The sequence below is a fragment of the Delphinapterus leucas genome, chromosome 3 (genome assembly GCF_059928025.1).
Source record: "Delphinapterus leucas isolate spDelLeu-1000000601 "Yukka" chromosome 3, BTC_Dleu_Yukka2, whole genome shotgun sequence".
Classification (NCBI taxonomy): domain Eukaryota; kingdom Metazoa; phylum Chordata; class Mammalia; order Artiodactyla; family Monodontidae; genus Delphinapterus; species Delphinapterus leucas.
In genome coordinates, this window is record NC_143131.1 from 118036989 (window position 1) to 118064195 (window position 27207).

At 55.2% G+C, this 27207-nt stretch overlaps 1 protein-coding gene across 1 annotated transcript in view; it reads right to left on the reverse strand.

Moving 5' to 3' along the window:
* NRG2 (neuregulin 2) overlaps positions 1–27207 on the reverse strand; it is a 60374-nt gene that overhangs the window by 15056 nt on the left and 18111 nt on the right. Inside the window, exons 2-5 of the mRNA XM_089909364.1 lie at positions 26817–26988; positions 19812–19930; positions 13684–13804; positions 7662–7738 (exon numbers count right to left, since the gene is read on the reverse strand). Coding sequence (XP_089765490.1) covers positions 7662–7738; positions 13684–13804; positions 19812–19930; positions 26817–26988 — 489 coding nt within the window. The remainder of the gene's footprint in view (positions 1–7661; positions 7739–13683; positions 13805–19811; positions 19931–26816; positions 26989–27207) is intronic.

Below are 27207 nucleotides of genomic sequence, written 5' to 3' on the forward strand. Positions count from 1 at the left end.
CCTGGCCACTTAGCTAGAGCAGCTCCTCACCCCGGCTAGGCGCCATCCCATTCCATTTTATTTTCTGTGTAGCACTTACCCCCACCTGCTATCTTTCCTGTTTGTTTGTTGTCTGTCTCACCCTGTGAATCTGAGCACCAGGAGGGCAGGGACTCTGCATGCTAGATCACCAGGGTCTGGCCAACTCTGGGGTTCAGTAGAAGTCTGTTGAGTTGGCATGTGAATGAATATACAGACCACCTTTACAGACAGTCGCATATTTACATACGCTCACACTTGCCTCCGCACCTACTGCTCATGCTCAACCCTTAACAACAAAGATGTTCCACTGCACCCCTCTGTGTGCTCACACCCTGCACTGAGAGACCCAACAAGGTGTAAACATGTCAACACAGACACGCACACCTACAGATTCCCCCCCCGCACCCCCTGCCATGATCACACAGACACCAGAGGCTCGGCCCCTCTCCTCCCCACCCTGTCCCAGCAGAGAGACAGACATACTCTTACACACAGACTTTCAGTTCCATCTTCTGAGAACAGCTGATGAAGGCTAGGTGGCCGGGGAACTAGGGCCTCCCCAAATCTGCCACGAGAACAGTCTTTTCATAACTGCAGGCTCTGTACACATCTGGGGTCTGACCCCATTGAAGGCTCAACCCCTCTGAGACCCTGCATCTCTCCTGCTATATGTGTGGACCAGGGTGGAGCCTCCCAGCACAAAGCCAGAGAGCTGGGAAGACTGACCCCTCAAAGTCCCTCCCTGCACAAGGCATCTTCCAGGGGCCAGAGGACAGTCAGGAGTGGGATGTGAGGTTCTCAGCTGGGAGGCAGGAGGGCAGGCACCCGAAGCCAGCCCACTGTGGACCCTCGCTGGTGTTGCCCACACACACATGTGCCACCGTGGGGACAGATCGTGAAGGGAGTAACAGCCTCAAGCAGATGGCGAAGCCTGGCAGACAAACACGGGGCAGGCGGCAGAGACAAATGGGTGCTATCAGCTGCCAGCCTGGTGAAGAATGAAAAGCAGTGGAAATGGAAATGGGAAAGGAAGGAGGGTTAAGGTCAAACTGAAAGGGATGCCTCTCTGCACAGTTCTCCAAACCAGGATTCTGTGGCTTTCAGACACCTGCTCTCCGAGGGCTCGTCTGGCCAACCCACTGGGTTGCACACAGCTCAGGGGTCCCGCTCCCCTCAGAGTACCCTGGCGACTGGCCCCAGGCAAGGGGGCACTACTGCACACGGGGGCGCAGTCTGAACGCCAGGGTACTCTGCTGTTCGTGAGCTTTTCTTGTCTCCCCCAAATCAATGTAGTTTATTACAGGACATCCTGATGGGGACAGGGGGATTTTTGAAATCATCCCTTTTCCATTTGGGGGGAAAGGAAACCAAACATCCAGCACACATGGTGTCAGAGGCTGTGGAGAGGGGCTGTGTGGATGGTGCTGACCGATACATAGAGGCTCCGTACCCTTTAGTTCAAATCCAAGGTGCTCTGGCAGTGCAGAAGAAAGGAGGGTCAGAGAGGGGAAGGGATGGAGGGAGAGATACAGAGAGAGAGAGAGAGATGGGGGAGGGGGCGGGAGAGAGAGAGAGAGAGAAACGTTGGTCAGGACTCTTCAGACACCAGCAGCCAGCCTGTGAGGTGAAAGCAGGTTAGTGGTGTCCCCTCCCAGCCTCCTGAGCCCCTTCCCTGGCACCCAGTCCCCAGGAGCCCTTGATTGGGGTAGAGAGAGGAAATGTTAGGATCAGCAAGCAGGGCAGGTTCTTTAGAGATGAGCTGTGGGGTTAGTACCTGGTGGGGAGGCAGAGGCGCAAGAGTCAGTTGGCAGATGTCCCCAGAGAGGAAAGGTGAGTGGGGGCAGGGGGTGGAGGAGTCCCCATCCTTCCCCTCCCAGCTCCAGTGCCAGGCCTTCGACCCTTTCGAGCAAGCTGGAGACAGCTTGCTCAGCCTGAGCTCATTCATGGGGCCCTTCTTTCTGTTCAGAACTAGGGCTTGGGGTACCCAGACCGGCCCCTTGTCCCTGTCCTGCCCCCATGGGCCTCACTGGCCTGCCCATCTACTAAGAGCCAGGCATGGAGGCTCAGAGTTTGTGTGGCGCAGGACTGGGGAGGGGGAGAGGCCCCAGGCAGCAGGTCACTTCTCCACTTGACACCCCCAACACCCTAGAAACCTGCAGGGGCTAGGCCTCGGGTCCCAGCCTGATCACACGACTTAGGAAAGCAAACTGCAACTTGGAGAAAGAGACGAGTGGGTTCACCTGTAGAACACCTGTGCCCCCCTAAATGGCAGCCAATTGCACTCTTTGAAGCTGGATCATGTTGTAAATGTGCAAATTCACTGGTCTTCGAGGTAGACATCCAGGCCATCGAAGGGTTGGATAAAAGGGCCCTGCCCAAGGGTCAGCTCTGTCACTGACCCACTGTGTGACCCCATAGTATCCCGCCTATCTGGCTCTCAATCTTTCATCAGTTAAATGGGGATCAGGCCTGGCCACGGGATCTCTGAGGTCTGCAACTCGGCTGTCCTTCAGAATCATCCAGACCAATGGAAACAGGCTCTGGGGTGGGAGCCCAGAAATCTCCCCAGTGGTTTTGAAAAGCTCACCTACCATTCTAAGGTAACAGCCAGCACCTGATTGCAGGCCTCGAGTCTCAGTTGTGTCCCTAGTTTGCTGTGTGCATGTGGGCAAGTCATACATAGTCTCTGTTTCCTCATCTGTCAAAAGTGCCTGTACACAGTGAGAGCAGAAACTAACACATTTTAAATCAACTAGACTCCAATAAAAATTAAAAAAAAAAAAAGACGGGCGAGGTGATGTGCAAGGGCTTGCTCCACTGCCTCCGCACGTGCACAGCAAGTTCCGCTAGACCCAGGCAGGAGGTGGAATTGTGTTCTGATGTTCTCGTCTCCTGCAGAGGGAGCGGAGCACGGGGACATGAGCAGGAAGTCCTGTGCACTGTCTAGCTCTGGATCTCTCCCCTGCTTCCTGATAGGGATTCCAGAGGGTTATGCAGTTGGAAAAGGGCAAGAGAGTAGGACGGCTCTGACTGAAAGAGCCTTGAGGAAGATCCTGGGGTTCTGACCCCCAGTTCCATGCAGAGACCACACCCCTGAAGCAAGAACCCCAGCTCTTCTAAACATGAGCCCTTCTGTGCACTCCTGTTAAATCTGAGGCTGCAGGTGATCTTGAATGTGGTTTCTTTGCAGTCTTACGCTTACTGCTTGGAGGTAGGAGTCACCATAAGCTCAGCAAGTCCGCTCCTCTCCCAGGGCCTCCCAGGGCTGGCCGACTATGCTAAGCAGGCAGTACAAATGTGACAAACTGAAAGGGGCCTCGGGGGCAACCCTCAGTGAGCAGTTAATCCCGTAGCCCCAGGGACCCTCCAGGCAGCTCGAAAGAGCTCACAATGTTTGGATATCCAGCCAGGTTCCCCACAGAGAGCAGCCCAGCTTGACCACAGCACCCCAGACACTAAGAGAACTGTGGTTCACAGAGCCGGTCTGGGCTCCACTTTTGGTGGTGTTTGTATTAGATGAGGCAGCTAGGGCCCACTAGTGCTAGGACACTTTCCCAAGGTCACATAGCAAATCAGGAGGCGGAAGGGAGACTGGAGGCCAGGTCTCTGGTCTCTTGGGGCTAAGCCATGGCTATTCCTGCCCATTGAGTCCCTGGGCAGACCTGGCTGGCTAGTCCTCAGGACAGTGACCATCTGGAGAAGTGAGCAGGGCTCCCAAAGCCATTTAAGAGTTTTCTCCTGCATCACTCCTCTGGGAACCAAGTAATAGCGGCAGCAGCTTTTGGGACTCCTGACTGGCCTCCCCTTTGAGTCAAAGGCCAGTACTGTTTTGGGTGGACAGTGGTGGCTGGCAGGACTGGTGATGTCACTGAGAAGTCACTAAAAGGCAGCCCTGCTTCCCTCTCCCCGGGGATGGATTCTGAGGGGCCTGCAGCCATGTCAGCCCCAGCAAAAAACAAAAACAAAAACACCCCAAAAACCCAAAATCAAGAAAACAGCCTCCTGCTCATCATATTCACTGCCTGCCACTCAGCCAGGATGGACTGATACCACCGAGTCACAGGTGGGTCCTACTGAACAGAAATTTGCATACTGACCAGTAACCATGGCAGCCTGATGCTGGACTCCCAGCAGGGCCAGGCTTACCAGACAACAGACAAAGTCTTCATCCTGGACATGTCCTACGACACCTGGTCATAGGCACCTGGACAAGAAGGCCCTAATGTCGACCCCGGAGCATGTGCTTGTGTGCTTGTGTGTGTGTGAACAGGTGTCAGCAGACGTGTGTTTGTGTGCAAGTGCAGGCATGTGTTTGTGTTTGTGTGTGTGTGTGTGCAGGTGTGCGTGCTCTTGTATATGGTGGGTATCCAGGTGTACAAGTTTTGAGTCTTGGGAAGTGGAGGGGCTGTCGAGGGAAGAAGGAGAAGCTTTTAAAGGGCTACTGCGGCTGCAGGCTCTGTTTCCGTGGCCTCTGCAAAAGGTAACCTGGTCTAGAGGCTGTCTGGGCAGAGGGGGAAGGTCAGACACTTTGCTCAGGACGTGCTGGGAGTCAGCCTCCAGGGGACTGATGCTGCCCCTCTGGCCTCCACTCCCATGCCAGCAGTAGCTGGAAGAGGAGCTCAACTGTGTTCAAACAACAGCAGGCCCTTGACTAAGCCCTTGGTGTGCATCACTTCACTTCATCCTCACAGCAACCCTAAAGGCATAAATGCCTCTATCCCCATTTTACAGATGAGGTTAAATGAGGCCCCAGAACAGGAAGCTCAGCTGCTGGCAATTTTATTCAGGTCCATCTGAATCGAAGCCTGAACACTTAAGTTAGCATTTTTCACTCCTTTTTCAATAATTATCTGATAGAGCAGTGCATGAAGTGCTCTGGGCAAAATGCTTGGAGAGTATAAATCCTTTACCAAAAGGTATCAGCAAGGATCCCAGTAACACTAGGCAGAAAGGCTGCATTTCCAGGCTCCTTTCTGGGCTCCCGGGGCCCTGCTGACCCTCCCAGAAGATCTGAGCTGCAAGCTGAAGCAGCCCAGCTGGCAGAGAAGCTTGGACAGTGGCCGAGTTTTGGAGGCTCTGCTGCTCAGATTCAGGATGGGCTGGGACTCCCTGTCCAGAACAGTCCCATAAGCTAGGGGGACTCTGGGCCTAAGGGTGAAAAGGAATAGGCCCTCCATCGCCTCTCTCCCCAGGTCCTCAGCCCCACCTGGCTGCTCTGTCCTCCTGACCTACGGTCCTCCAATGGGGCTGGATCTGACTCTGCAATTCCTCTTGGAGCCTGGGCTCTGGAGAGTTCTGTTGGGCCACGTGCCCACAGGCTCTGTTCTTATCCCCATGGCCTTCCTCCCTGGCCTCCAGTGGGAGGGGCCTGAGGACAGCGCTGCCCCCAACACTCTATTAAGAGAGTTGACCACCTGGGATAACCAGCCCCGACCTCCCTGGCGCCTCTCCTCGTCAAATCTTGGCTTCCAGGTTCCTGTGCAGGGAATGTCTAGGCTTTTGTGCTGTGGTCTGAGAAGGATCGGAAGGCTCCTTTCTCTACCCTGAGCCCCAAACCCCTTTTCTCTAAGGGCTACCTAAATGGTCCCCTGGGTCCCTTCCTCGGCCTCTTCATGCCCAGGCACCATCAATCTAGTTCTAATTCCTCATGGGACCCATCTGTCCTCCCTGGAGAGGAGGAGGTGAGTGGTGGGTCGAGCAGGGGCCTAGCGTGCTCTGGAGGACGGGGGACACGGTCCCGCCTTGCAGGCCAGTGGACTGCTGGGCCCCAAATGGAGTCCATGACCAGCCTGTGGCTTTCTGCTCTGCTCCACCTCCACCTGATGGCACTTGAAGGCACTGCTCCCAGCCCCCAGTAAAACACGCCACAGTTAGGGCCTCATCCTTCAGCTCCAGGGGTCACACTTTTCTCGGCAGACTGTGCAAACCAGAAAGCTCCAACTTCAGAGATGGAAGAAAGGAAAGGAGTGAAGTCCTGGATGGGGACTGAGACCAGAGAGGGCCTGGAGAGAGTCACCAGTTACCCCTTGATTCCTTCTTCCCTCTATGCCTTAGTATTTGCGGCAACCCTCGCCCCTACTCCAACATCTAGCTGCACAGATGACTCTGGTCTTCACGGAAACCACCGCCCTGGGACCTGTTTTCCCTCAATCCACCTTCCCCACTCTCCCCCATCACCCCAAATCAAATCAAAACAAACTCTGGCCAGATGGAAAGGCAGGCTTTCTGAGAACTTGCTTCTCTCTCTCAAACACACGAGCACACATGTGCACACACTCATTGCCCGGCCTCACCAACAGCCTGACATCCTCAGACAGGCTCTCAGAGGCAGGTGAGGGCTCTGCAAATGCTTCTTCCCATCCTGGCCAGGCTGCCTGACCCCAGTGGTGAAGAGGCCTGAGCCTGGCTCTGAGCAGCTGCAGAGAGAATTCAGTGTTACTGCGACCAGGCAGTACAGCAACATGAGGCAGGGGGTGTATCAGTCTCCTCTGTGTGAAACCCAGCAGGTGCTTCCCCAGGAAAGACCCCCCAGTGACCCCTGCCTCTTGTTTGTAGAAAAGCTTTAGCCTCCTAGGCCTTTCTCCTTGAGTTCCAAAGAGCAACTTTAATCAGAGAAGTGAGAAAATGCAGAAACAAAGGAAAACAAACAAGACAAAATAATAAGAGTTTAGCCATAAGACAAAGTCAAGGACCTTTGGTATATCCTTGAGTTGTTTTGCAGATACTAAAACCCCACCAGGTGTTAGAAGTTAACTACATGATGACCACCCCCAGCCCTAGGCTGATTGGAACCAGAAGGTCGATGATTGAGATTCCTGAAACACCCTGTTACCTCACCATCAACCAGTCAGAGGACTGAGCATGAGCCGATCGTGCACCTCGTGACCCCACCCTCCCACAGTCTTTAAAAACCCTTCCCATGAGCCCCTTGTATTCTCTGCTTGACACCTTACGACTAGCGCTGTTCTTTCTTTCACCTCCAGCCCGTTTGGTAGGTTCGCTCTGCTGTGTGTTTGGCGTAGGGGACCCAAGTTTGGTTCAGTAACACGCACAGGCTTCTGATGAGGACTGAGAGGAGCCTAGGACAGCCCCCCGCGTTTCCCGGCCCACCCCAATCTCTCTAAGCTAAGGCCCCATCCTTCCCACGGGGTCGGGGGTAGGGTGGGGGAAGAACTGTCAGTTACCAGGGAAGGAAAGAAATAGAAGAAAGAGACATACTGGAGAAGTTGACCATTGCGAACTGCTGACACCTGTCCCCGGTGTATCCCACAGGACACCTACCAAAAGAAAGAAAACCAGAAAGAGAGAGCCAGGATAGCAAGACATAGGCATTGCAACACCCCGGCACAGGCTCCTGCCAATGCCAGCTGGGTTCCTTGCCACTGTTACCATTTGTACCGGCCTTGCCACTCTGCCCCTTACCTGCAGCCCTGAACTTTAAACCCAAGGATTAGGCCAAAAATGAAAAAGCAAAACAAAAGAACTAACAAACCAAAATACAAAAAAGAAACAAAACAGCCAAAGATCAAAACAACCAACACCCCTGGCCCTATGTCCTACAACGGGGTGAGGAGTGGGGGGGGACTGCACCCGGAAGCTTTCTAAGGAGCAGGGACTCGTGTTTGTATCTTCAAACATACTTTGCTTAGGATCTGGCATGTACAATCGCAAAGGCAGTTTCTCCAAACATCTCTGTCCGAAGAATCCGTTTGGACATCTGGAGAAGGAAAAGGGGAAAAATCACAGAACAAACTGGCATCATCCACGAGGCTTAGGTTAGAAATCAAAGTGCACAGTGATGAATGAGAAAACCAAGTCGAGCGCTGGGGCACACTCGTTGCTGAAGGGGCTGGAGTCGGGGCTGGGTGGAGGGCTCGGAAATCTCCTTCAAAATCTCTCTAATAGATGTGGCTCCAGGTGGTGGGGAAGCGGGGGAGGGGTAGGGAAGAAGATGATTTGGGGAAGCAGGGTGGGGAAATTGGGAACTTACTGCCTAAAGGTCCTAATGGTTATTGAGACTTCCCTTCTGACCTGCCTGGGGCCCCATGAAGCCAGAATTGTAGACCCTTGGTGCCAGGCAGTCAGTAGGCTGGGGGGCTGGGAGTCTTCTGGAATACCAAGTTCTGGGGAGACATTCCTTCCAAGCCCTACCAAAGGGTTCTCTCCAGGGCCCTGGGCAGGTTTTCTCATCCATGAAACAGACCCCAGAAAGCTCAAAGGAGAACTTGGGAATGCTGTTCCCAGACTGTGTGCCTCCAACAGAAGGGGCCTTGGAGATGTCTCATCTGTTCCTTCAAAGAGGGCTCTGTGGCCAAGTAAGTTTAGGAAAACCATTCCCAGGCTTCCTTGTAGAGTTGCAGTGCACGCTAGCACATGAAAGGCTATGAAAAGTTTTGTAGGAGGAAAGAGCTGAACTTTCCAGTAGGTTCCAAATGTATTTGACTTTGGAAGTTGTTTTTTGAGGAATCCTTGTGAACATACGGTTTGGGGAAGGCTGCCCTAGAGCAGTATACACGGGAAAAGCTTATGGGGAACAGGTGAGGGTGGAGAGAAGCCTGAATTACCAGCATCCCAAAGCTGGTGGGCTGAGGGCAGGCGTGGGGGCCTCTGGCCTCAGGTGGCAAGAATCACGGTGGCGGGGTGGGGGCGGGGCTGCAGCCTGTTCCGCATCAGGGGGTCAACTGGCTGCCTGGGACACCTGCCCTTTCCCCACGACCTGCTCCTCCATCACTGCCTGGCTCTAGCGGGAGTTCATTCTCCCACGTTGCCTCCTGCAGAGAACCACCCACTCCCATCTCCCTGACCTTGTCCTTAACTCCCAAGGTCCACTTCCTTCTGCTCGCTGGCTGCCACTCTCCCCTCGAGTCCCTGTCTTGTAGATTTCTGGGAGACATGCCCAGCCCTTGTACTCTCTTCTGAACCCCAGCAAGGCCAGATACTTAAGGGAAGCTTACAGATAGGGCCAGACTGACCCTCCCGCACCGCCCCCTACTCGAAGATGGGTCTATGCTCTTCTGCCTCTTCTAAATTAGGACATTAGGTAAGCCCATCACCAGCGTCCCCTCAATAACAGGTCAGTGATGTTAATTAGTAAACTTCCCCAAGAGGTGAATGTACTCTACCTCTTAGCATTCTAGCGTATACCAACCATCCCCTTGAACTTACAGGGGGTGATGGCGATTGACTGTGATAGACCCTCACAAAAACCCTGTGGCCTCCAATCTAGCCTGGAGGATTGGGAGTGGTTGATGAGCAGATAGCTGGAGTCTCTCTGGGCCTTACTGTATCTCCCTCAGGGGAGGCAGGAGGCTGGTCCTTGTAGCCTGGGCAGTGTGTGTGCAGGTGTGCCTGGCTAATGAATGGTAGTGGAGGGGGGGAAGTGTGTCTGGAGAAGGGGGAGAGCCTGTACGTGAAGCTGATGCACGCTCATCCTGTTGAACAGGGTGGCTCGGAGGAGGAGGCTACAACTTTGTCAATACGCCCTTTTCTGACCCCTCGCCCTCGTCCCCAGTCATCCCAGCCCAGGAGAATGGAGGCAGTGGCTAAGGCATTCCGACCAGCTCCACTCAGGCTCAGCCCTTCTTCCTCAGCTCTCGGAAACTGATTCCACTTGGGATGGGACTAGAGGCGCAGGAGTGACTTTTCAAGCAGCAGCATCGTTGCGGGTGGACGATAAAGACCCAGGACATTGCCAAAATGACTCTTGCAATCAGGAATAAGAAAGAGATAGGCTTGACTGTGTCCAGTGTCTGAGATTAGCCCGGCTCCTGGAGACAGGAAAAACCTGTGTGTGTGTAAGAGAAAATGGGGGAGTGCAGGGGCAGGAGGGGACAGAGGGGAATTTATCCCCACTGCTGAGAGTCACGATGCTTTCCTGTGGCTCTTGGAGACGGAGGGTAATTGAGCACATCCCTGCGTTCCCGGCCCCACACCCAGCCTGGACTACCCCGACTCTATCCTCGTATTATTCGTGGGCACAGAGTTGCACAGCTCCAGGTGGTGCTGTGGACACCGTGTACAACACGAACAAGCCCCCTGGAGTTGTGCGATATAGTCCTAACCTTCCTGCCCTGGGAAAGTGCCCACTAGCTCAACAAAGGAGAAGGTGTGGGGGGGGGATGGGCACTGCACGGGGCTGGGATGACTAACACCTGAGCTGTTCCTCAGGCACTGGCTCCTTTCGAGGGGCTTTTGGACACTCCTGTTCTCTCGTTAGCCCTGCTTGTTGAGGATGAGCCACGTCCAGGAGGCTGGGGCTTCCCTAGAGAAGGCTCTGGGGGTGGGCCTACAGTCTCTCTACCCTGCTGTCAGGACCTGGTAACAGGGTACAGGCTACATTAGCCTATCAACCAGGAGCAGGGCCTGAACTTGGCGTGGGTGGCTGGCTGGTAGTGAGTTCCCACTCAAACGGGTTGACCCCCTGAGTTTCAGGGACACAGGGGACAGATTAGGAGGAGCGGCAGGTAACAGGCTTCCCAGCCCTTCCCCCCAAGCTGTTATCCTTGACTACGGGAAGGTCTGTGCTCAGGGCTGGAGAAGAGCAGGGGTGAGAGAGGGGCAGAGAGGAGAGCCCACGGGCTGCATCTGGGGTGACAGAGAGGCTGGGACTCTGCCTCCCTGTTTTCCCACCCCACCTCCCGGGCCTCAGTGTCTCCTTTTGGTAGCCTGGGGATAATGCCATGTGTGCTGCCCTCACCCAGGGGAGAGGGAGGATGAAGGATGAGGGTGTGCCCCGGGCACTGGAGGGAGTGAAGGGTCTCTGGCCTCATGAGGGGTGTGGGTGGAGAGAATGAGCAGGCAGATGGGCATGGGATGGGGGAAATCACCTGGACATGGGAGCAGAGGGGATGGGGGGGGTGAGCTGATGGGAAAGGGAGGCATGCCACTGGTATGTGCACAGGGCTGGAAAGAGAGTCTTGTTCTGTCATCATCCCCTGAACCAGTCCCCAAGAGTCACGCACCAACCGTGCTCTATAAAAACACGGAGAGAAGAGGAGAAAGCAGCAAGAGGAAGTGCAGAGGCCCCTGTCTGGCCCAGACAGGAGACGGTCACCTTGATTTGGACCCCCGTTTTCAAATCCCCCTAAGCTTTCCTTTTTTAAAACAAAATTCAGTATCAGTGACACTGTTTCTTTTGGCTCTGAATTCTAGAAAAACAGGAGGGACGGAGTGTGCCTGTTTTCCAACACTCCCCGCAGGGCTCTGAACCAATACACAACAACAAGTGTCAGAAAACCAGGAAGGAAAACTGATTTTTGTAGAAACTGGAATGAAACTGACCAGTCTAGTTTCATTATCCAAGCTAAGCGGAAATGCAAAAAAATCAAAATAAAAGTAAACAAACAGCACAAATGGTACGACGTGAGTTCCATTTCCTAAGTTCTTTCCTTTTTATTCCATGCATTCCATTCAGGGTGTCATCAGGAACCCCAAGAGGCCTACCCCCCTTCCCTCCCAGCTCACCCACCCCCAGAATGGCCTCTGGGTTCTGCCCTGCCCCCCTCCCCCCTGCCCTTCTCCAGCACAGCTCTGAGGACCTGCCCTCCTGATTGCAATCCCCGCCAGGGATGCCCCTCTCCCCTGAGGGCTCAGGGCATCAGGGAAGTTGGCTCCAGGAGCCCTGGCTGGGGCTGACCCAGGACAGGCTGAGATGGGGAGGTGGTGGTTCTGGGTACCAAGCTCAGGTTCTAAGCAGTGAACCCCAGTTGCCCTGGTGGGGCGGGGAAACAGGACAGCATCTTCACAGTGGCTCAGGCTCCTGCCCTCTGCTCCTCTCAGACTTAGCTGGGCAGGACCCAGAAAGTCCTAGGGGTACAGCCTTGCTGGCACGGCCCCCTGGGAATCCTATAGCTCACTACTCTTTCCCACACTAAACTCTGGCACTGGAGTCCTGGGTCCCATGGCCCTCCTCAGCCCTGACACCTGTCCCGGGTGGCTGAAACCTTTTCTGTCTGGAGCCAGTGACAATGCTGGATCCCTTCAAGGTTCTGGGATCCAAGGGGCTAGGGAAGAAGAGAGGCCTGGGGTGTATGTGTTTGTTGTGGGGGACAAGAAGAAGGGGTCCAGGGCTAGGCCATCTCTGTGAGGTATTCCAGAACGCTTATGCATTTCTATAGATCTTTTCCAAAGTGCTCAGAGCATTTTCAAGGCTAGAATGTTCCCCAGGGTCTGTGGCACTAATGTGGCAGCTTCCTAGAGGCAGAAAGAGAGAGGAAGGATGAGGGGCTGAGTCTGGACTGAGAACTCCCCTGGGGGACCTGCTGTTGCTTTTGGGACTGTCCCTTGAGATTCAGGATGGGGGAGGCCGGAAGGCGGATGGCAGCAGGTGACAGGTGGAGCCGAGGTGGATGCTGGCAAAGGAGGCCAGCTGGAGCAAGAGGCACAGGTGTGCCTGGCAGTCCAGGCTCAGCTCACCCAGCACTGAGGGGAGGGCGTGAAGGAGGTGTGGCCCCTCGTTCTCACGCTGTGAGGTGGAGGGGTCTTTGGCCAAGGCTGTAGTCAGGAGGGAGATGCAGCTCTGGAGCTGGAGGCCAAAGGCAGGAAAGCCGAGAGGAGTGCTGAATCTGACCTTATCTGTGGAGAGGGCAAACGCCTCTCTCCGTGAATCTTCATCAGTACTCTGCTGGCCCCTGCCCAGATGCCACGGCAATGGGGCAGCTTTGGCACATCGCCAGCGCCCTAGGCTTGGGCTGCCTTGAAACCCAAAGTTGTGAACTAGGCCTCCCTCCCTCTACTCAGGATCCGGCCAGAACCTGTGCTGCCCTCACCAAGCTCCCCTACCTGTTCCTTGCTCACCTACCAGAGAATCTGTCAAGGGGGCAGTGGGGGCCCGGCTCCCAGAAGATGTGGCTGGGCCTGAGCAAGCCCTCCCTGATCACTGTGCTCCCACCTACCCTGTTTGCTAAGGGTGGGGAGCAGGGGGTCCTCAGCTCCTGGGAGTTCCTTCGGGGCAGCTCTTGGGGGGAGGCAGAGTCCCAGCATGAGCTTTTGCTCAACCCTGACCTCCCCCACTCAGCCACACCCAGAGTGATGTCCTTGCTGGTGGCCCTTCACTCCCCAGAGAGGGGCTAGGGACTGAAGTGGCACAGGCAGCAGCCAGAGCATATCTGGGCACTGGGGTCCTGCTGGGCAGGGAGAAGAGCCAGGTCCTGAGGCGAGCACTGGGGGCAGAGCCCTCTTCTTCCCTCAAGGCTATAAGAGCAGAGCTCAGCTAGCAAGGGCTCTGGGACGTGTGCCCTACCTGACCCTGCCAGGCTCCTCACTGCTGGGGAAGATGCACCCTGGCCAATGTTCATCAGAACAAAGTTTGGAAAGTTGCTGAGAGATAGGGAGGGGAAGAGAGAGAGAGAGAGAGAATCCAGTGCCCCGGGCATAGACTGGTCTCGCCATCTCCCTAGAAGGTGTTGGTGAAAGGGTGGACATTGGAAGATGGGGTGGGTAGGGGCCTGGGAAACTGGGACTGCAGAAGCCCTGAGCCCTTTAGAGCTTACATCTCCCTGTATTCCAGGAAAGGGCTAGGAAGTGGGGCAAACCTCCCTGTCTACACCCCTTGGAGACCCCTTATTAGTATCTTGAAGCTCACTTTTCCTAGAGCCCTCCACTTCTGCCCCAGCCTCTCTCCCCCTGCTCCTGCCCCCATGCCTGCCCCCACTGGTGACTTACTTGCAGGAGAGCTGGTTGATGCCCTCGATGTAGTAGCAGACGCCTCCGTTGACACAATAGGACTTGGCTGTCTCGTTGCACTTGCGGGCGTGCCCCGACCAGGATGATAGGGTAGTGCTCACTGGAGGTACAAGAGACATGTGCCGGTGACCCACCGAGACCACCTCTGGGCCCCAGGAATCACCTCCTTCATGGCCCATCTCAAAGCTGGACGATCAGAGACTGTAGGAATGGCTGGGGTCGGGGGAAGGTCTGGTGGTCCCTCCCAGTTCACCAACAAGGCCAAGGGGGGGCCACCGTGAGCTTGGACCATCTGCCCAGCACCACCTTGCACCCTCGCTCCAGGCAAACCTTCAAAGGCTGGGAAGATTTTTTTTGGAGGGGATGACAGGCTAGCAGAAACTGCTCCGTCTTCTGGCATAAGGGCCCACCTCTGCTGCCTGCCTTCCTGCCTTTCTGGGGGCTCCGCTGCAGGTGGATGAGGCACCATGTCTTACGTGGGGGGCAAGTCACAGGGGTTCAGGGAGGAGACATTTATATCTGTCTGCACTGCTGGGGCTCTCATGGACCAGGGCGTGATTACAGGGAGCTGGGCTTTGAGGGGAATGGCACCTTTTTGGGCACTGTAATTTTCTGCGATCTAGGGACTTGCGGCAAGAACCCTAGCTTCCGTCTCTCCCCTCTTTGTCCCAGAGTTGGGCCAAGGTGCCCGGAAATGCTACAAAGGCCGCTATGCGCGTCTCCATAAGCATCCCGGGCCGCCTTCATGTCCTCCCTCACCAGGAAGCCTCCACCTCCCCGACCCGGTCAGCTGTTGCCTCTGGAGGGAGCCTCCAGGCCTTGGACAGCCCAGGCCGTAAATCCGGGGCTTCACGTTACTGGGGAGAGGGCTGGGGGACAGCTGGGATGTGGAAACTAGGTGACAGTAAGACTGGGCTTCAAGGCTGCTAACCCAGACCGCACACCTGATGGATCAGATTCATTTGATAAGTGAAAATCACAAAAGCACTGCTCCCCAAAGGGATGGCATCCAGGAGCCTGGTTTCAAGTGAAAATTCTTGCCCCAAATTTCAGTCTTTATCTATTAGCTAACCTCTTAGGCTGTGTATCCATATTGGGCAGCTAGAAACCGGTTCCTGCTCCCCCCTCAGCTTCTGTGGCTCTGAGGGCCTCTCATCCCCACCCAGCCGTGGCCTCCTGACTGAGGTGGCCCATCCTACCTTGGCCGGTCCTGTCTACTCAGGGGTACTGAGTCTCCACCATCCCCCGAAGTAAGTGGGGGGATGAGAGGAGGAGGAGGAGGGCCGGCACTTGGCGCCCTGAGTGTTTAGACGTGTGGGGAGACGGATGGAGCACGGGACTGGGAGTGTATACACAGCTCTGCCTCTGTATATGTCTGAGGAGCTCGCTGATAAAACCCAGCGGGTAGGGCCAGCTCCCACCTTCCCTCCACATCATGCCTGCTGCTGGTCTGGCATCCTCGAGCCCCACCCCTGCTGATGTCTCCCACCTCTGCTCAACCCCACACAAGGCTGGGACCCACATGCTTCTGGGTCAGTGAGACCCAGGGAACTAAGAAAGGGACAGAGAAGACAAACAGCTGAGGTGACCACGCCTGTGAGTTATAAAATCTCATTGCCGGGAGGACCCTAGAGGTTGTCCTGCCCTTCAGTTACACTGCCAAGGAGGAGTGAGGAAAGAGAGCAGGGAAGGGCCTTCCAGAGTCCAGTGTGTGTTGTAACAAGGCCTCAGGGCTCCTAACATCTGGCTGAGCATTCTCACCAGGCACCTGGTCCCTCGTGGAAGAACACGTCAGCACCAAGGCTTGACGGGAAGATGCAAACACGATGTGGACCACGGGCCCGAGTCCTCTCACGGGCCTTGGCCAAGCCAGAGAAATCTCAGGGCAGCTTGATGCCCTCTGCAACCAGGGGTGGAGGAACCTGCCCAACGATGGGCTGCGTGAGCAGCGGGCAGGAGCGAGGATGGTGGCAGGACCACAGCTGCATGCTTGGGCCTGTCTACACGCACGTCTGTGCTGACTGAGGCCTTGGGAGGCAGAGGACGACTCCTGAGGGAAGACAGGGCCCCATCTTGGGATCCGTGGCCTAGGGCTGCCAGAACCATGTCATCACGGGGACTAGGCTGGGGCCCCAGAAAGGTAAAAAGGGAGGGCAATGGGGGAGCCGGTTGTAGAAGGTGTGGAGGGAAGTGACCACAGGCCTTTCCACCTCAAAAAGAAGTACCTTGAGGCCACCCCTGTGACGGCAGGGCCCTCCCAGCTCACGGCAGCCAACTCTGCTGGTGGTGAAGGCTCACGCCAGAAGCTTTCCACACTGAAGAGGTGCATTCATGCTATTCCAGCACACATGGGCCCCTAAGGCAATGCGTCACGCTGCCTCGTCAGCCTATTCGTATTTCTTCACTGTGTTCTCCCGTGTTTGGGGATGTGAAGATGACAAATGACCTCCAAGTGGGAGAATCTGGCCGCTCCCTGGATACCACCGCGGGGATGGCGCTGATCCACCCCAAACTCAGCTCCCACTCATCTGCCCCAGCCGCTTGTTCCTCTAGCCTTGCTCATCTCAATGACTGGACAGCACAAACCAAAGGCCTAGAGGGCATCTTTGATTTCTGGTCCTTCTCTGTTCCCCTAGCCGTCCATCACCGAGGGCTGCCTTCCTACCTCCTCCTGAGGCTCTGTCCATGTCTCAATACCGCCTCCGTGGTCTCTTTCCTGGATGGCCACAATCGCCTCCTCACTGGTCTTTCTGCCCTCACTCTTGCCTTCATCTCTAACCTTTTCGCTTCGCAGCTGCCACCAAAGTGGTCTTTAAAATATGTAAATTGATCAATCGCTTCCATTATCAAAACCCTCCAATGGCTTCCATTCATACTCATAATAAAGTCCCCCTCCCCCTCCCCAAGTCTAATCTGGGCCTAACCACCTCTCCCACTTCATGTCCTGTCCCTGTCTTGCAGCATATTCAGACTCCACTGGCTTAGTCCAGCTCCTCTAAGAGGCCACGAGCCTTCTTATCCAGGACTTTCAAAATATCAGTGTCTCAGAGAGGCTGCTCAGGCTCCTCCTTCATTCCTTCCCTTAGCTTTGTAACTTCTCCTTGTAGTGCTTATTCTAACAATTAAAGGACCAGTTATGCAATTACTAGCTGTCCAAAGCTTAGCTCCTCCACTAGAATGTAAGCTCCATTTGGGCAGAGGCCATGTCTGTCTGCTTCACTGGTGAACGAACCCCAATGTCGAGCACAGCGCTTGACATGTAATAGGTGCTTAACGAATATTTACAAATATTTCTAATGAGCAAATGGACATCAGATTCTTGAGAGAAAGGTGCCTTCTTCTACCATCCCAGGGTCTAGCCTGGTCTCCTTGGCCAATGATGATAGCTTTTCTGTAGGTTAAAGCATTGTCTCTTACTAAATGCAAATACTCCTGGAAGGTCATTAGGGAAATAAAAATCAAATCCACCGTGAGATAGCACTTCACACGCCCTCAGGTGGCTGTATTTCAAAAAAAAAAAAAGACGGATAATAACAAGGGGTGGTGAAGATGTGGAGAAATGGGAAGCCCCCATACTTTGCTGGTGAGAATGTAAAATGGTGCAGCCATTTTGAAACACAGCTGGTCATTCTTCAAAAAATTAAACAGTTACTACATGACCCAGCAATTCAACTCCTAGGTGTATACCCAAGAGAACTGAAAACATATGTCCACACAAAAACTTGGACACAAATGTTATAGCAGCATTTTTCATAATAGTCCAAATGTGGAAACGACTAGAATGATGCAACAACCTCAGTTGATGAATATATAAACAATGTGGTAGACCCAGGCAATGGAATTATTATTCAGTCACGAAAAGGAAAGAAGTACTGACCCTACTACAACATGGAGGAACCTTGAAAACATTATTTTAAGTTGAAGAAACCAGTCTTGAAAGGCCACATATTCTGTGGTTCTATTTATATGAAATGTCCAGGATAGGTAAATCCATAGCGGCAGAAAGGAGATTCTGGTTGCCAAGGGCTGGGGGGATTTAAAGAAAACACCTGGGAAGGATAAACCCAGGCAGCCTCTATCAGCCATTAGTGTCTTGGTGGGAGTGAGTTTATTGGATCTCTGAAGAGAAAATGGGCCGGGAAGGAGCTGATGCTGCAGAGATGTTCTGCCTGCTGCCAGCTACTGCAACTGCTTTTCTCCCTTGCTCTTGGAGAAAATCTCTGCTCATCTTTCAAGGCCCAGATCAAGTATCTCTTCATCCCGTAAGGCTCCCCTCCCGCCTGCCTGGGATGTCCCCTCTCCCGTTGTTAAGTTGCCTGTCTTTCCTCTTCAGTGTGTTAGAACAGGCAGACGCTTTGAGTTCAGGTTTTAGCTTCCTGCCATTTGAGGGGACTTTGGGAGCCAAGACTGTGACCCCTCAGCGCTCAGAACAGCGTCTTGCTGAGTTAGGCCTCGCTGAAGGCTTGAGTTGACAGTACACATGGGTGCACCTGTGATTAAACAGCTAGCCTTTCTAAGCCCCCAGGTAAGGGGCAGACCCAGAAGCCTCTCCAGGGCTTCCACGATCCTGTGACACCCCAGGTCACACCGGCCTGCCCTCTGGGGCAAAGCCAGGCCCGGCCCGATATCCCAGGACTTGGTATAGCCACCCCGGGACAGTCCACCAAGAAGGCCACACCCGCAAAGCAAGTTCAGCAACAGGATGAGAGCTGAAGAATGAGCTGATAGAACTGGAGAGAGATACACAAGACCACAGAGGGCCGAGGAGTGGCCCAGGAGTGGGGCCTGCACTGGGCGTGCCGCTGCGGTGGGCTGGACTGGTCAGGAGGATAGCTGCCTGGGAGAGATGGCGCAGGAGGAAGAATAAAAATGGGAAGGAGAGGCCGACTACAGTTAGGGTCGGAAAGGTCATTTGGGTTGGATTTGTGAGAGCTGGGCTGTGGGACCGAGTCCTTGTTCTTTGGCTCCATGGGTCGGGGAGTGACAGGGCGAAAGCATCTTGAGGCTGCTGCTCTGGTCCAGGTTCAGCAGGGATGAAACCTGGGCCAGGATTGCCCCTAAGGTGGGGTTGGAATGAAAAGGACAGACGTGAGTGAAAGATCCAGAAAGAAGATGGACCAGGACTCGCAGACTCAGACCTGGTAGATCCAGTGGTAAGGGAGATCGAGGAGCTGAGAGGCTGGGAGGACAAGGGAGGTCCCTTACAACACGGCAGACCGGGTCTGAGCCAGGCTCTCCTCTGAGGGTCACAGGGCAGGGTTCTCGTTAGACTGCGCTGGGTGTAGGGGGGTACTGGAGGGCTGTCTGGTGGAAACACAAGGAATGAAGGGAGATACAGGACTGGAAGTGAACCCAACAACCAGGTAGCCAAGTGGTACGCGGAGGCTGGGTGTCAGGAGGAGGAACGAGAGCTGTGGGGTTCTGAGGACTCAGGCTAGAGTGGAGGGGGCGCGACCTGAGGACAGGCAGCCTTGGTGACTTTCCAGTCAAGGGCAATAACCAGAGGACAGCCCAGCAGGGAGGCCGCCTCCATGCCGAAGCCGGAGCTGCCTCTGCGGAGGGGGGAAGCGAAGGGTGCCGTGGGCTCCTGACCTTGCACGTTTCCCAGGGAGGGGATGACCTGTGGGAGAGGGTCCTGCCATCCCTGAACTGAGGCTGCCCCCAGGGGCCCGGGGCACCCAAGCCTCCCACCCGTGGCCCCGTGGAGCAGGCTGCCTGCACTCGGGCACCCAGCAAAGCAGCGGGCAGGCAGCTTGCGCGCACCCTGGGTCTGCCTCTTCCCGGAGCCCTGCTTCAGGCAGCCCAGCCTCCCATAATTGCCTTCTAAAAATATCCTTCCCCCCACCCTCACCTCTTGATTTCAAAATATTTAGTTTTCAGGGTATTTAAAACGAGAGCTGGCGGCTCTTCCAGGTCCAGATAACAAAGCTAAACATTTATGCTTCGACTGCATTTCTCTGAATCGGCTCAGATCTTGGGGCTTGATACGGCAGTGGCAGGAGGGAGAGGAGTCAAGTGCAAGACGGATCATGTGCGGGCCTCCCTAGGGCTGGGGGGCAACTGGCCCACCCCCACAGAACCCCTCCCTTCGTTGGGGGACCACCTACCGCTGTTGACGAAGAGCCGGCCCCTGACGGTGTCCTTCCCCAGGATGTTCTCAGCCTCGCAGACGTACTCCCCAGCGTCCTCCACCTTCACCTTGTTGAACTGTAGTCGTGAGTTCTTTCTGGTTAGGGAGGGGATAAGAGGCGAAGAGGCGTGAGCCAGGGCTTAGGTTGGCTGTGGCTCCCCAGCAGTCACCCAGAGGTCACCTCTCCCTGCACAGCCACAGCGTCTACGCAGCGTGGACGGGAAGTAGATTCCCTCCGACCAGCCATTGCTGGGGTCCAGGTGGAGTGCAGAGTCCCCAGGGCTGGAGGGAGACCTGGGCACCCAGGACAACATTGGGATTCTAAGCCCATGAATCCTCACATTCACTTTTCCAGGGCTGGGCCTTCTCTGTAACCATTTTTCTAGAGGAGGAAAGTGGAGTCCTTAGGAAGTCGCATGGCCACCTCCCTCCTTTTCCTTTAGTGCTCTTCTCTCAGGCCCGCTGTGTCTCCCCCCACCGCCTTCCAGTAGAGCAGCTGCTGGCTCACAGCTACCTCAGCCTTCCCTTAGAAGCGGTAGCCCGTCATTCTAGATAAGCCAGGCCTATTTCCAGATACCCGGCAGGGCCACCAATCTAACAGGTTCCCATGGCAACTGTGCCCAGCCTCCCAGTCCAAACCTGTAGCTCTCTCCTGCCTTTGTGTCGGCCCTGTCACTAAGGGGCACTCTGTGGCCTCCTCAAGGGGTTTCGCTTCATTCATTCAACAAATGTTCACCGAGTGCCTTCTGTGTGCTGGGAGCTTGGATACCTCAGGGAACAAAAAGATCCTATCCTCAAGGCCTGACTTGACCCTTGTGGCTAATCTGGAAGAGGACAGGACAGGACAGATGGGAAAAATGAGTCCCAGAGGGGCTTCTGGACTTGTCCAAGGGTACCCGGCAAGGCAAAGGCAGAGGTGGATAAGGAGCTGGAGTTGGTGAGGACTTGGGCCCCAAGCAGCTCGTGGGCTGTCTCCTGGAGCCTGATGCTGAGGCTGACCCCTCTGTTTAGGGCTTTGCACCCAGCCCTGAATGCCACGAGTTGTGGGGCGAGGCCTGGGCAGACACTTCAGTGCTGTGGGTGACTCCAGGGCACCTGGCCCTGCTTCCCCTCTTCTTTCTGAAGATGCTGCCAAACCTCTCCTTCCTTCCGTGGGCTTCCCTGCACTTGCCCGCGGTGCCTGGGTTCCGTAGGCTCTGTTCACACCTCCCATCCTTCCCCCTGCCCCAGTGCTCTTTAGGGCCAGTCTGAGCTCCAGATTAAGCCCTGGGACCCCAGCCTGGTCCCCGGGGGAAACAAAAAGTAGCATGAAAATTTCTTAACATGATGTAACCTCCTCTTCTTTTAGTCCCGAGTTAAAAAATCAGATTCCCAGAATATGCGCAGTGGGTTGGACGAGTGGTGGCATGGGAGGTAGGGTAGCTGAGCTGTCCTGCCCTGGGCCCAGGGATGGAAAGACAGAGCCATGAAGCTGATGGGGGAAGGTGTGGATGGTGAGAAGAGAGGCTGCACCAGGGATGGAGGAGATGGCAAAATGACCCACATCCCTCCCCGGGCTGTGCTTTGGGGACCTACCTGTCTCCTGAGCTCCACCTCAGCCTCTGATGCTGGGCTCTTCCCAGACCTCCTCATTCCAAGATCCCCCAAACCAGCCTCCATGAGCTTGTCTTGTCAAAAAGGCCCTGTTGCCGTGGTGATGTCCTTGCTGATGTTACAGTGACAGCTGCCTGACTCTGTTCCACCCCTCCCGGCTCATGCCGTTCTCTGTCTCCTTGGCCTGGTGTCTGCCTACAACCCTCTTCTGTCAATTCAAGTTTGTTCTCTTCATTAAACAGAGCCCTGGAGGCCCCTCTGGCTAAGACAGCATTTCCTTCCTGGCTCCAGCCTAATTAGATGCCACAGATCTCAGCTGTCCCGAACCAGGCTTATGCTTCCTGACCACCAGCTCTTCCCTGACATTAGATGAGCAGAGTAGGGGATCACCTGAGGGTCTCCGGGTCAAGAAGGTATAGGGGACACAGACTCAGAACCTCCTTGTCATGTCACCCACCCACAGCTGAATTCAAACGAGCTTCCCTTACACGACATGACATGCAGCAGGACAAGGTGGAGCTAGGCTCACAGTCATCTGGAGGAATGAAAGCTAAAACCAGAAGGAAGGGCTTCCCGCATGAAGGGGTGTGAGATGTGTGGAAAGGTGGGGGTGCAGGGAGAGCCCCTCCCCTTTGAGGTGCCAGAAAGAGGCAAGGGGACATAAACAATGACCCCTAGGTTTGCTGGCTGCAGACATCTTGGGTTACCAGGTGTGTGATGATCTCCCCAGTTCCAGGAAGGTGGCCCCAGCCTTGCACAAGAGGCTCTGGGGTCAGGGCTGAAGGGTAGGGCTCTGTGGGGCTCTCAGGCCCCTAAAGAGTGCGGGCAACTACGTTTCTCCTCTCCTCACTCCTAGCTCCAGTCTGAAGCCCCAAGGACTCAGGACTCCCTCCCACCTTCTGGCAGGCCTAGTGCCCGCTTGCTAGGCTGACCCAGGTCTGCCCCTGTGATGGACACCCCTCCCCTCCTTCCTCAGCCAGTTTTCTGCTGGCAGGGACTAGGGATCTGGGTGGCTGCTTCCTCCACCCGTCCGCATGTTTTCCTCAGTGCCTATCTCCTGCTGCCTGCCTGAGGGGCCAGTTCCAGCCTGCCCCTCATAAATAAGGGAACACTCGGTTCTGCACGGGTGGGCTCCATGCCCAGGGCTGGGGAGGGGGACGGTTTTCTCCTGGCACAGGAAGCCTTGGGTGAGACACCTCAGCGGGGCAGTCCCAGAGACAGGCGGCACCCACCGGGAATGGGCCTCCGTAGACCAAGAGTGATGTCAAGACAGAGTGTGGCCTGGGCAGAATGGAGTGCTGGGAGGGCCAGAGTGCAAGCTGCAGTGTGGGCAGAAGGAAAGAGAAGATTTTGCCAGAAAGGAGACTCCCGCCCCTAACCCCTAGCCCCCATGCCAGGTGAAGTACGTGTCTAGAGGCGGCAGCTCTCTGAGTCACAACACGGGAATCAGAAGTTCTCCATCATGGCCCCCCTCCAACCCATCGCCTCACTGCAGGGAGCCCAGGGGCATGACGGGTGGAGCAAGGCAGTTTCAGAAATGCAGCAGATGGGACAAGGTCCTGACAGGAAGGGGGCAGAGGCACACTTCAGGCTCTCAGGGGTTCTTAGTACCCAGGAGGAGACCCAGATGATACGACCAGGCCGTTTCCGGACTGGGTGACCCATTTGTCTGATGACACTGAGGCTTGACCAGGACAGTAACTTGTTCAAAGGCCAACCCAGAGGGTGTCCTGCCCAGTCCTAGGGGCACCCTGCACCCAGGAGAGGAGAGCTAGTCCTGCAAGAGCCTCATCAATTCACACCGGAAGTAGACCTCCTCTGCCAGGCCACACAGGAGAGAGGGTGTGTCTGGGCAGTGGTCTTGGAGGCTCTCATGCTGGGAGAGACAGCCCCCCAACCATGCCATGAAGCCGTGTCTAAGGCACTGTGGGAGGAGACGGTGAGAGCTTGCTGGAGGGCTCAGGAGGGTGACCCAGAGGATGTGACATTTAAGCCGGGCCTTGGAGAATTTTGCAGAGGACAAGGTGAGAGGAGGGGGGCGGGCACTGCCAGCACAGAGAACAGTCTGGGCCCAAGGCCAGGGGTCAGGAGCACCGAGGTGTAGGGGAACAGCGAGGCAGTGAGTTACAGGCCAGGAAGGGGAGCGTCAGAAGGGCCCCAAGACCTAGGCTGTCCTGGCATACTGCAGGCTCTCGAGATCTGTCAAGCAAATGAATGAATGATCAGATATGTGCCCTGTTAGAAAGATCATCCCCTGTCAGAGTCACACGGGTCAGTGACTCTGTGGACCCCTCGAATTGCAAGCAAAACCAGGTGTATAAAGAGCATGTTTTCTGAAGCAAGGGTCAAGGTCTTTACCAGATTCCCCACTAGAAGCTAGACTAGAAACTCCGTGAAGGTGGGGACCATGTCTGCTCCGATCTTTGGTGCATCTCCAGCCTCTGATAGAGTGCCTGGCACACAACTGTTGCTCAGCACATGTATGTGAGATACAGAAATGAATTCATAAAGGGGCCTGTGGCCCAGAAAAGGTGGGGTGTGGTCAAGAGTGAGACCGTGGAGGAAAAGAGGCTAAAGTCAGGGAGAGCAGAAGTGAGCAGGGAGAAGGGTGCCTCCTTCCAGAGGCGGGGTATCCACCTGGAGGGGACGGCACGGGGGTAGGTGCCGGCCAGCGGGCAGTCTGGTTCTGCCACAGCTGAGAGGAGAGCACAAGGGGCAAGGCGGAGAGGCTAGACTGGGCCATTCTGGGTTAGAGATGTCTGTGGAGCTTTTCCGGTAAGCAGCCTGAGGTGACTTCTAAAAATTCACTACTGACCCAGAAAACCCCACAAAAATCATGCAAATCATAGAGGTTCAAGTCTTCGTGTTCACTTTAAGAACACTCGTGAAACTGCCCAGGCCATTAAGGGTATGCATATCCGAAAAGCCACCAAGCATCTGAAGGATGTCACTTTACAGAAATAACCTGTACCATTCCATCATTACAATGGTGGAGCTGGTAGGTGTGCCCAGGCCAAACAGGGGGGCTGGAAGCAGGGTCGGTGGCCCAAAAAGAGTGCTGAATTTTTACTGCACCTGCTCAAAAATGCAGAGAGTAATGCTGAACTTAAGGGCTTAGATGTAGATTCTCTGGTCATTGAGCACATCCAGGTGAACAAAGTCCCCAGGATGCGGCGCAGGACTTACAGAACTCATGGTCGGATCAACCCATACATGAGCTCTCCCTGCCAAATTGAGATGATTCTTACTGAAAAAGAACAGATTGTTCCTAAACCGGAAGAGGAGGTTGCACAGAAGAAAAGGATATCCAGAAGAAACTGAAGAAACAAAAACTTACGGCCTGGGAATAAATGCTGCAAAAAAAAAAAAAAAAAAAAGAGATCTGTCGGGTATCTCTGGGGTGGTAACTAAGTGTTTACCTGGCAGCATGGGTCTGGAAAAAGAAAGGCCATCAAACTAGAGATGGAGGCTTGGGGGTCATCAAATATAAGAGGGTGAAATCACCTACCGGTGGAGAGGGCAGGGTGCTCAGAGGCACAAGAGGACCAGCAGGAGGACCACAGGGGCAAGGAAGCAGGTGGCACCCATGCCAAAGGCTGCTGAGAGGCCTGGTGGCCGGGAAACTCTGAGGTCACAGGGTCTGTCAAGAGCCACAGCTGCAGAGAACTGGGGCTGTATTTACAGGGCAGATTTCTGCAGAGCAAAGAGGAGTGGAGGATGATCTGTGTAGAGTCAGTGGGTGTGAAACTCCCTCCACGTGGTGATCGAGGGAAGGAGCAAGATGGGGCAACAGCCGGAGGAGGAACGGGAGGCGGCAACGTGGAGGGAAAGCTTTTAGAAGAGAGGCGATGTTAGTGGTTTGTTGGGGGGAAGAGAGAGAGAGGCTGAAGTCACCAAAGAAAGGAGTTTGTTGGTGGCACAAGGGCTCTGTGTGTGCAGGAGGATGTGGGTGAGTGTGAGGGCCACGTGCGGATCAGGAATGGGGATGAGGATGGGCCACGTTGTGGACTGTTTGAGAGTAATGCGGCCGGCAAGGAGCACCCCGTCTCCTGACTTCTGCTGTCTCAGTGAAGTAGGGGGAAGGGGAGACGGGGCCCCCCAAACTGTAGAAGCCTGTCCACTCCTCTCTCCAGCTCAGAGCCAGGCTTGGCGGGGAAGGGGTGAGGTGGCCTCAGAAGGTGAGCTTGATGGGCACCCTGTAGACTGGTGACACCCCAGACCCCCCTCCCAAGTTCCCTGAGGAAGCAGTGTTCTTTCAGCCATAAACCTTTGATCTGCACCAAATCCTCTTAAATTACTTTCTGTTTTCTGCCTGGACCACTTTCCAGGGTGACCAGTCCTGTCTTTGCTCCCTGTTCACAGAGAGAGAGTCAGAAAACTGGAAGCCCTGCCCAGACCCCTGACCCCCACCTCCTCTTTCACAGGTTTCGGAGACTAAGGCCTGAGGGCAGGATGTGTACATCCGGGGTCACCTGGCAAACCAGGATCAGCCTGAGCCCAGACCCTTTTTCCATCACTTTCTGTTGTCGGACAGGTTGGAGGGTCCTCTAAAATCATCTTCATTTGCATTTTGCAGGGGTGAGGAGGAAATGATAGCTCCTCTGGAGGGGCAGGAAAGGCGGGGGCGTGCCTCAGCCAGAGAGGGAAGTCCACAGGGCCCTCAGGGCCCGCAGAACAGACGTCAGGCTTGTCCTGCCTTCTCACAGCCCCTCAGGAGAGAGGTGAGGGGCTGCCCTTGGACGTCTGGCTTCTCTGGTGCCTGGAGCCCCCTGTCTGGCCGATCCAAGATGGAAGAGAGGCCACCTTCCACAGCCCAGAGACTCTAGAGCTTCAGATTCTCTTCCCTGGAGCACTGACTCAAAGACTAAAGTCAGTTTCCATGTCACGGGGGAACTGTCTGAGATACAGACTCCTTCGACACCAGTCAAAGCCATGTGCCTTTCCCTCACCTGGCTGTCTGCCCAGTGCCAGCTTGCTGAGCTGAGGAACCAGCCCATCATCACACGTGCCCTCCCAGACACAATCCAGAGTCAGGGTCCTTCACCAAAAACTGCCCAATAGTGGGCTTTCCGACCCTGTGGCAGGTCCTTTGAGAAGTTTTATGCCCAAGATGGGACTCCACAGTTAAAGCTGATTTGGACAATCAAATTGCCTTCAACCATCCAGGGACATTAATTAAGCAGGTACCATCGTCTGCAAGATGCTGGGGCAGCATCACCAGAGGGGCTGGAGCTGCAAGGAGAAACTGGGCGCCACAAAAGAGGGGGGACTGGAACTGGTTCCACAGGTGGATCTGGGGGAACAACCCTGGGCTCTTCCCGGCTCAGGCCCCTCCTTCTGAGGAAGGATCGGGGGTGGCTGGGTGGATGGAGGGAGGGATGTCGCTCACCTGCCATTGCCGTACTTGATGCGAATGTCGCGGCTGCGGTTGAGCTCCTTGCCGTCCTTGAACCAGCGGTAGGAGGGCTGGGGGTTACCAGCTGCTGCCTCACACTTCAGTGATTGCTTCTCACCCACCTGTCCCGTCTGGCTCTTCATCTTCTTCAGCTTGGGCCGGGTGGCTGTGGGGATACAAGGCAGGAGGTGAGCGTGTTGGTGGTGGGGCAGCGCCAAGCATGCGCAGCAGAGGAAGGGCCACTGTCCTTGGGGGGTGGGGAAGAGGGTGAGCCTGGGGAGCCACCCCTCCTGGTGTCATTTCCTAGTTCAAATCAATAAGCCTTCACAGAGGGTCTGCGTTGATGTCAGTGTGGGTACCGCCTATGGAGAGTTTTCCTTCATGC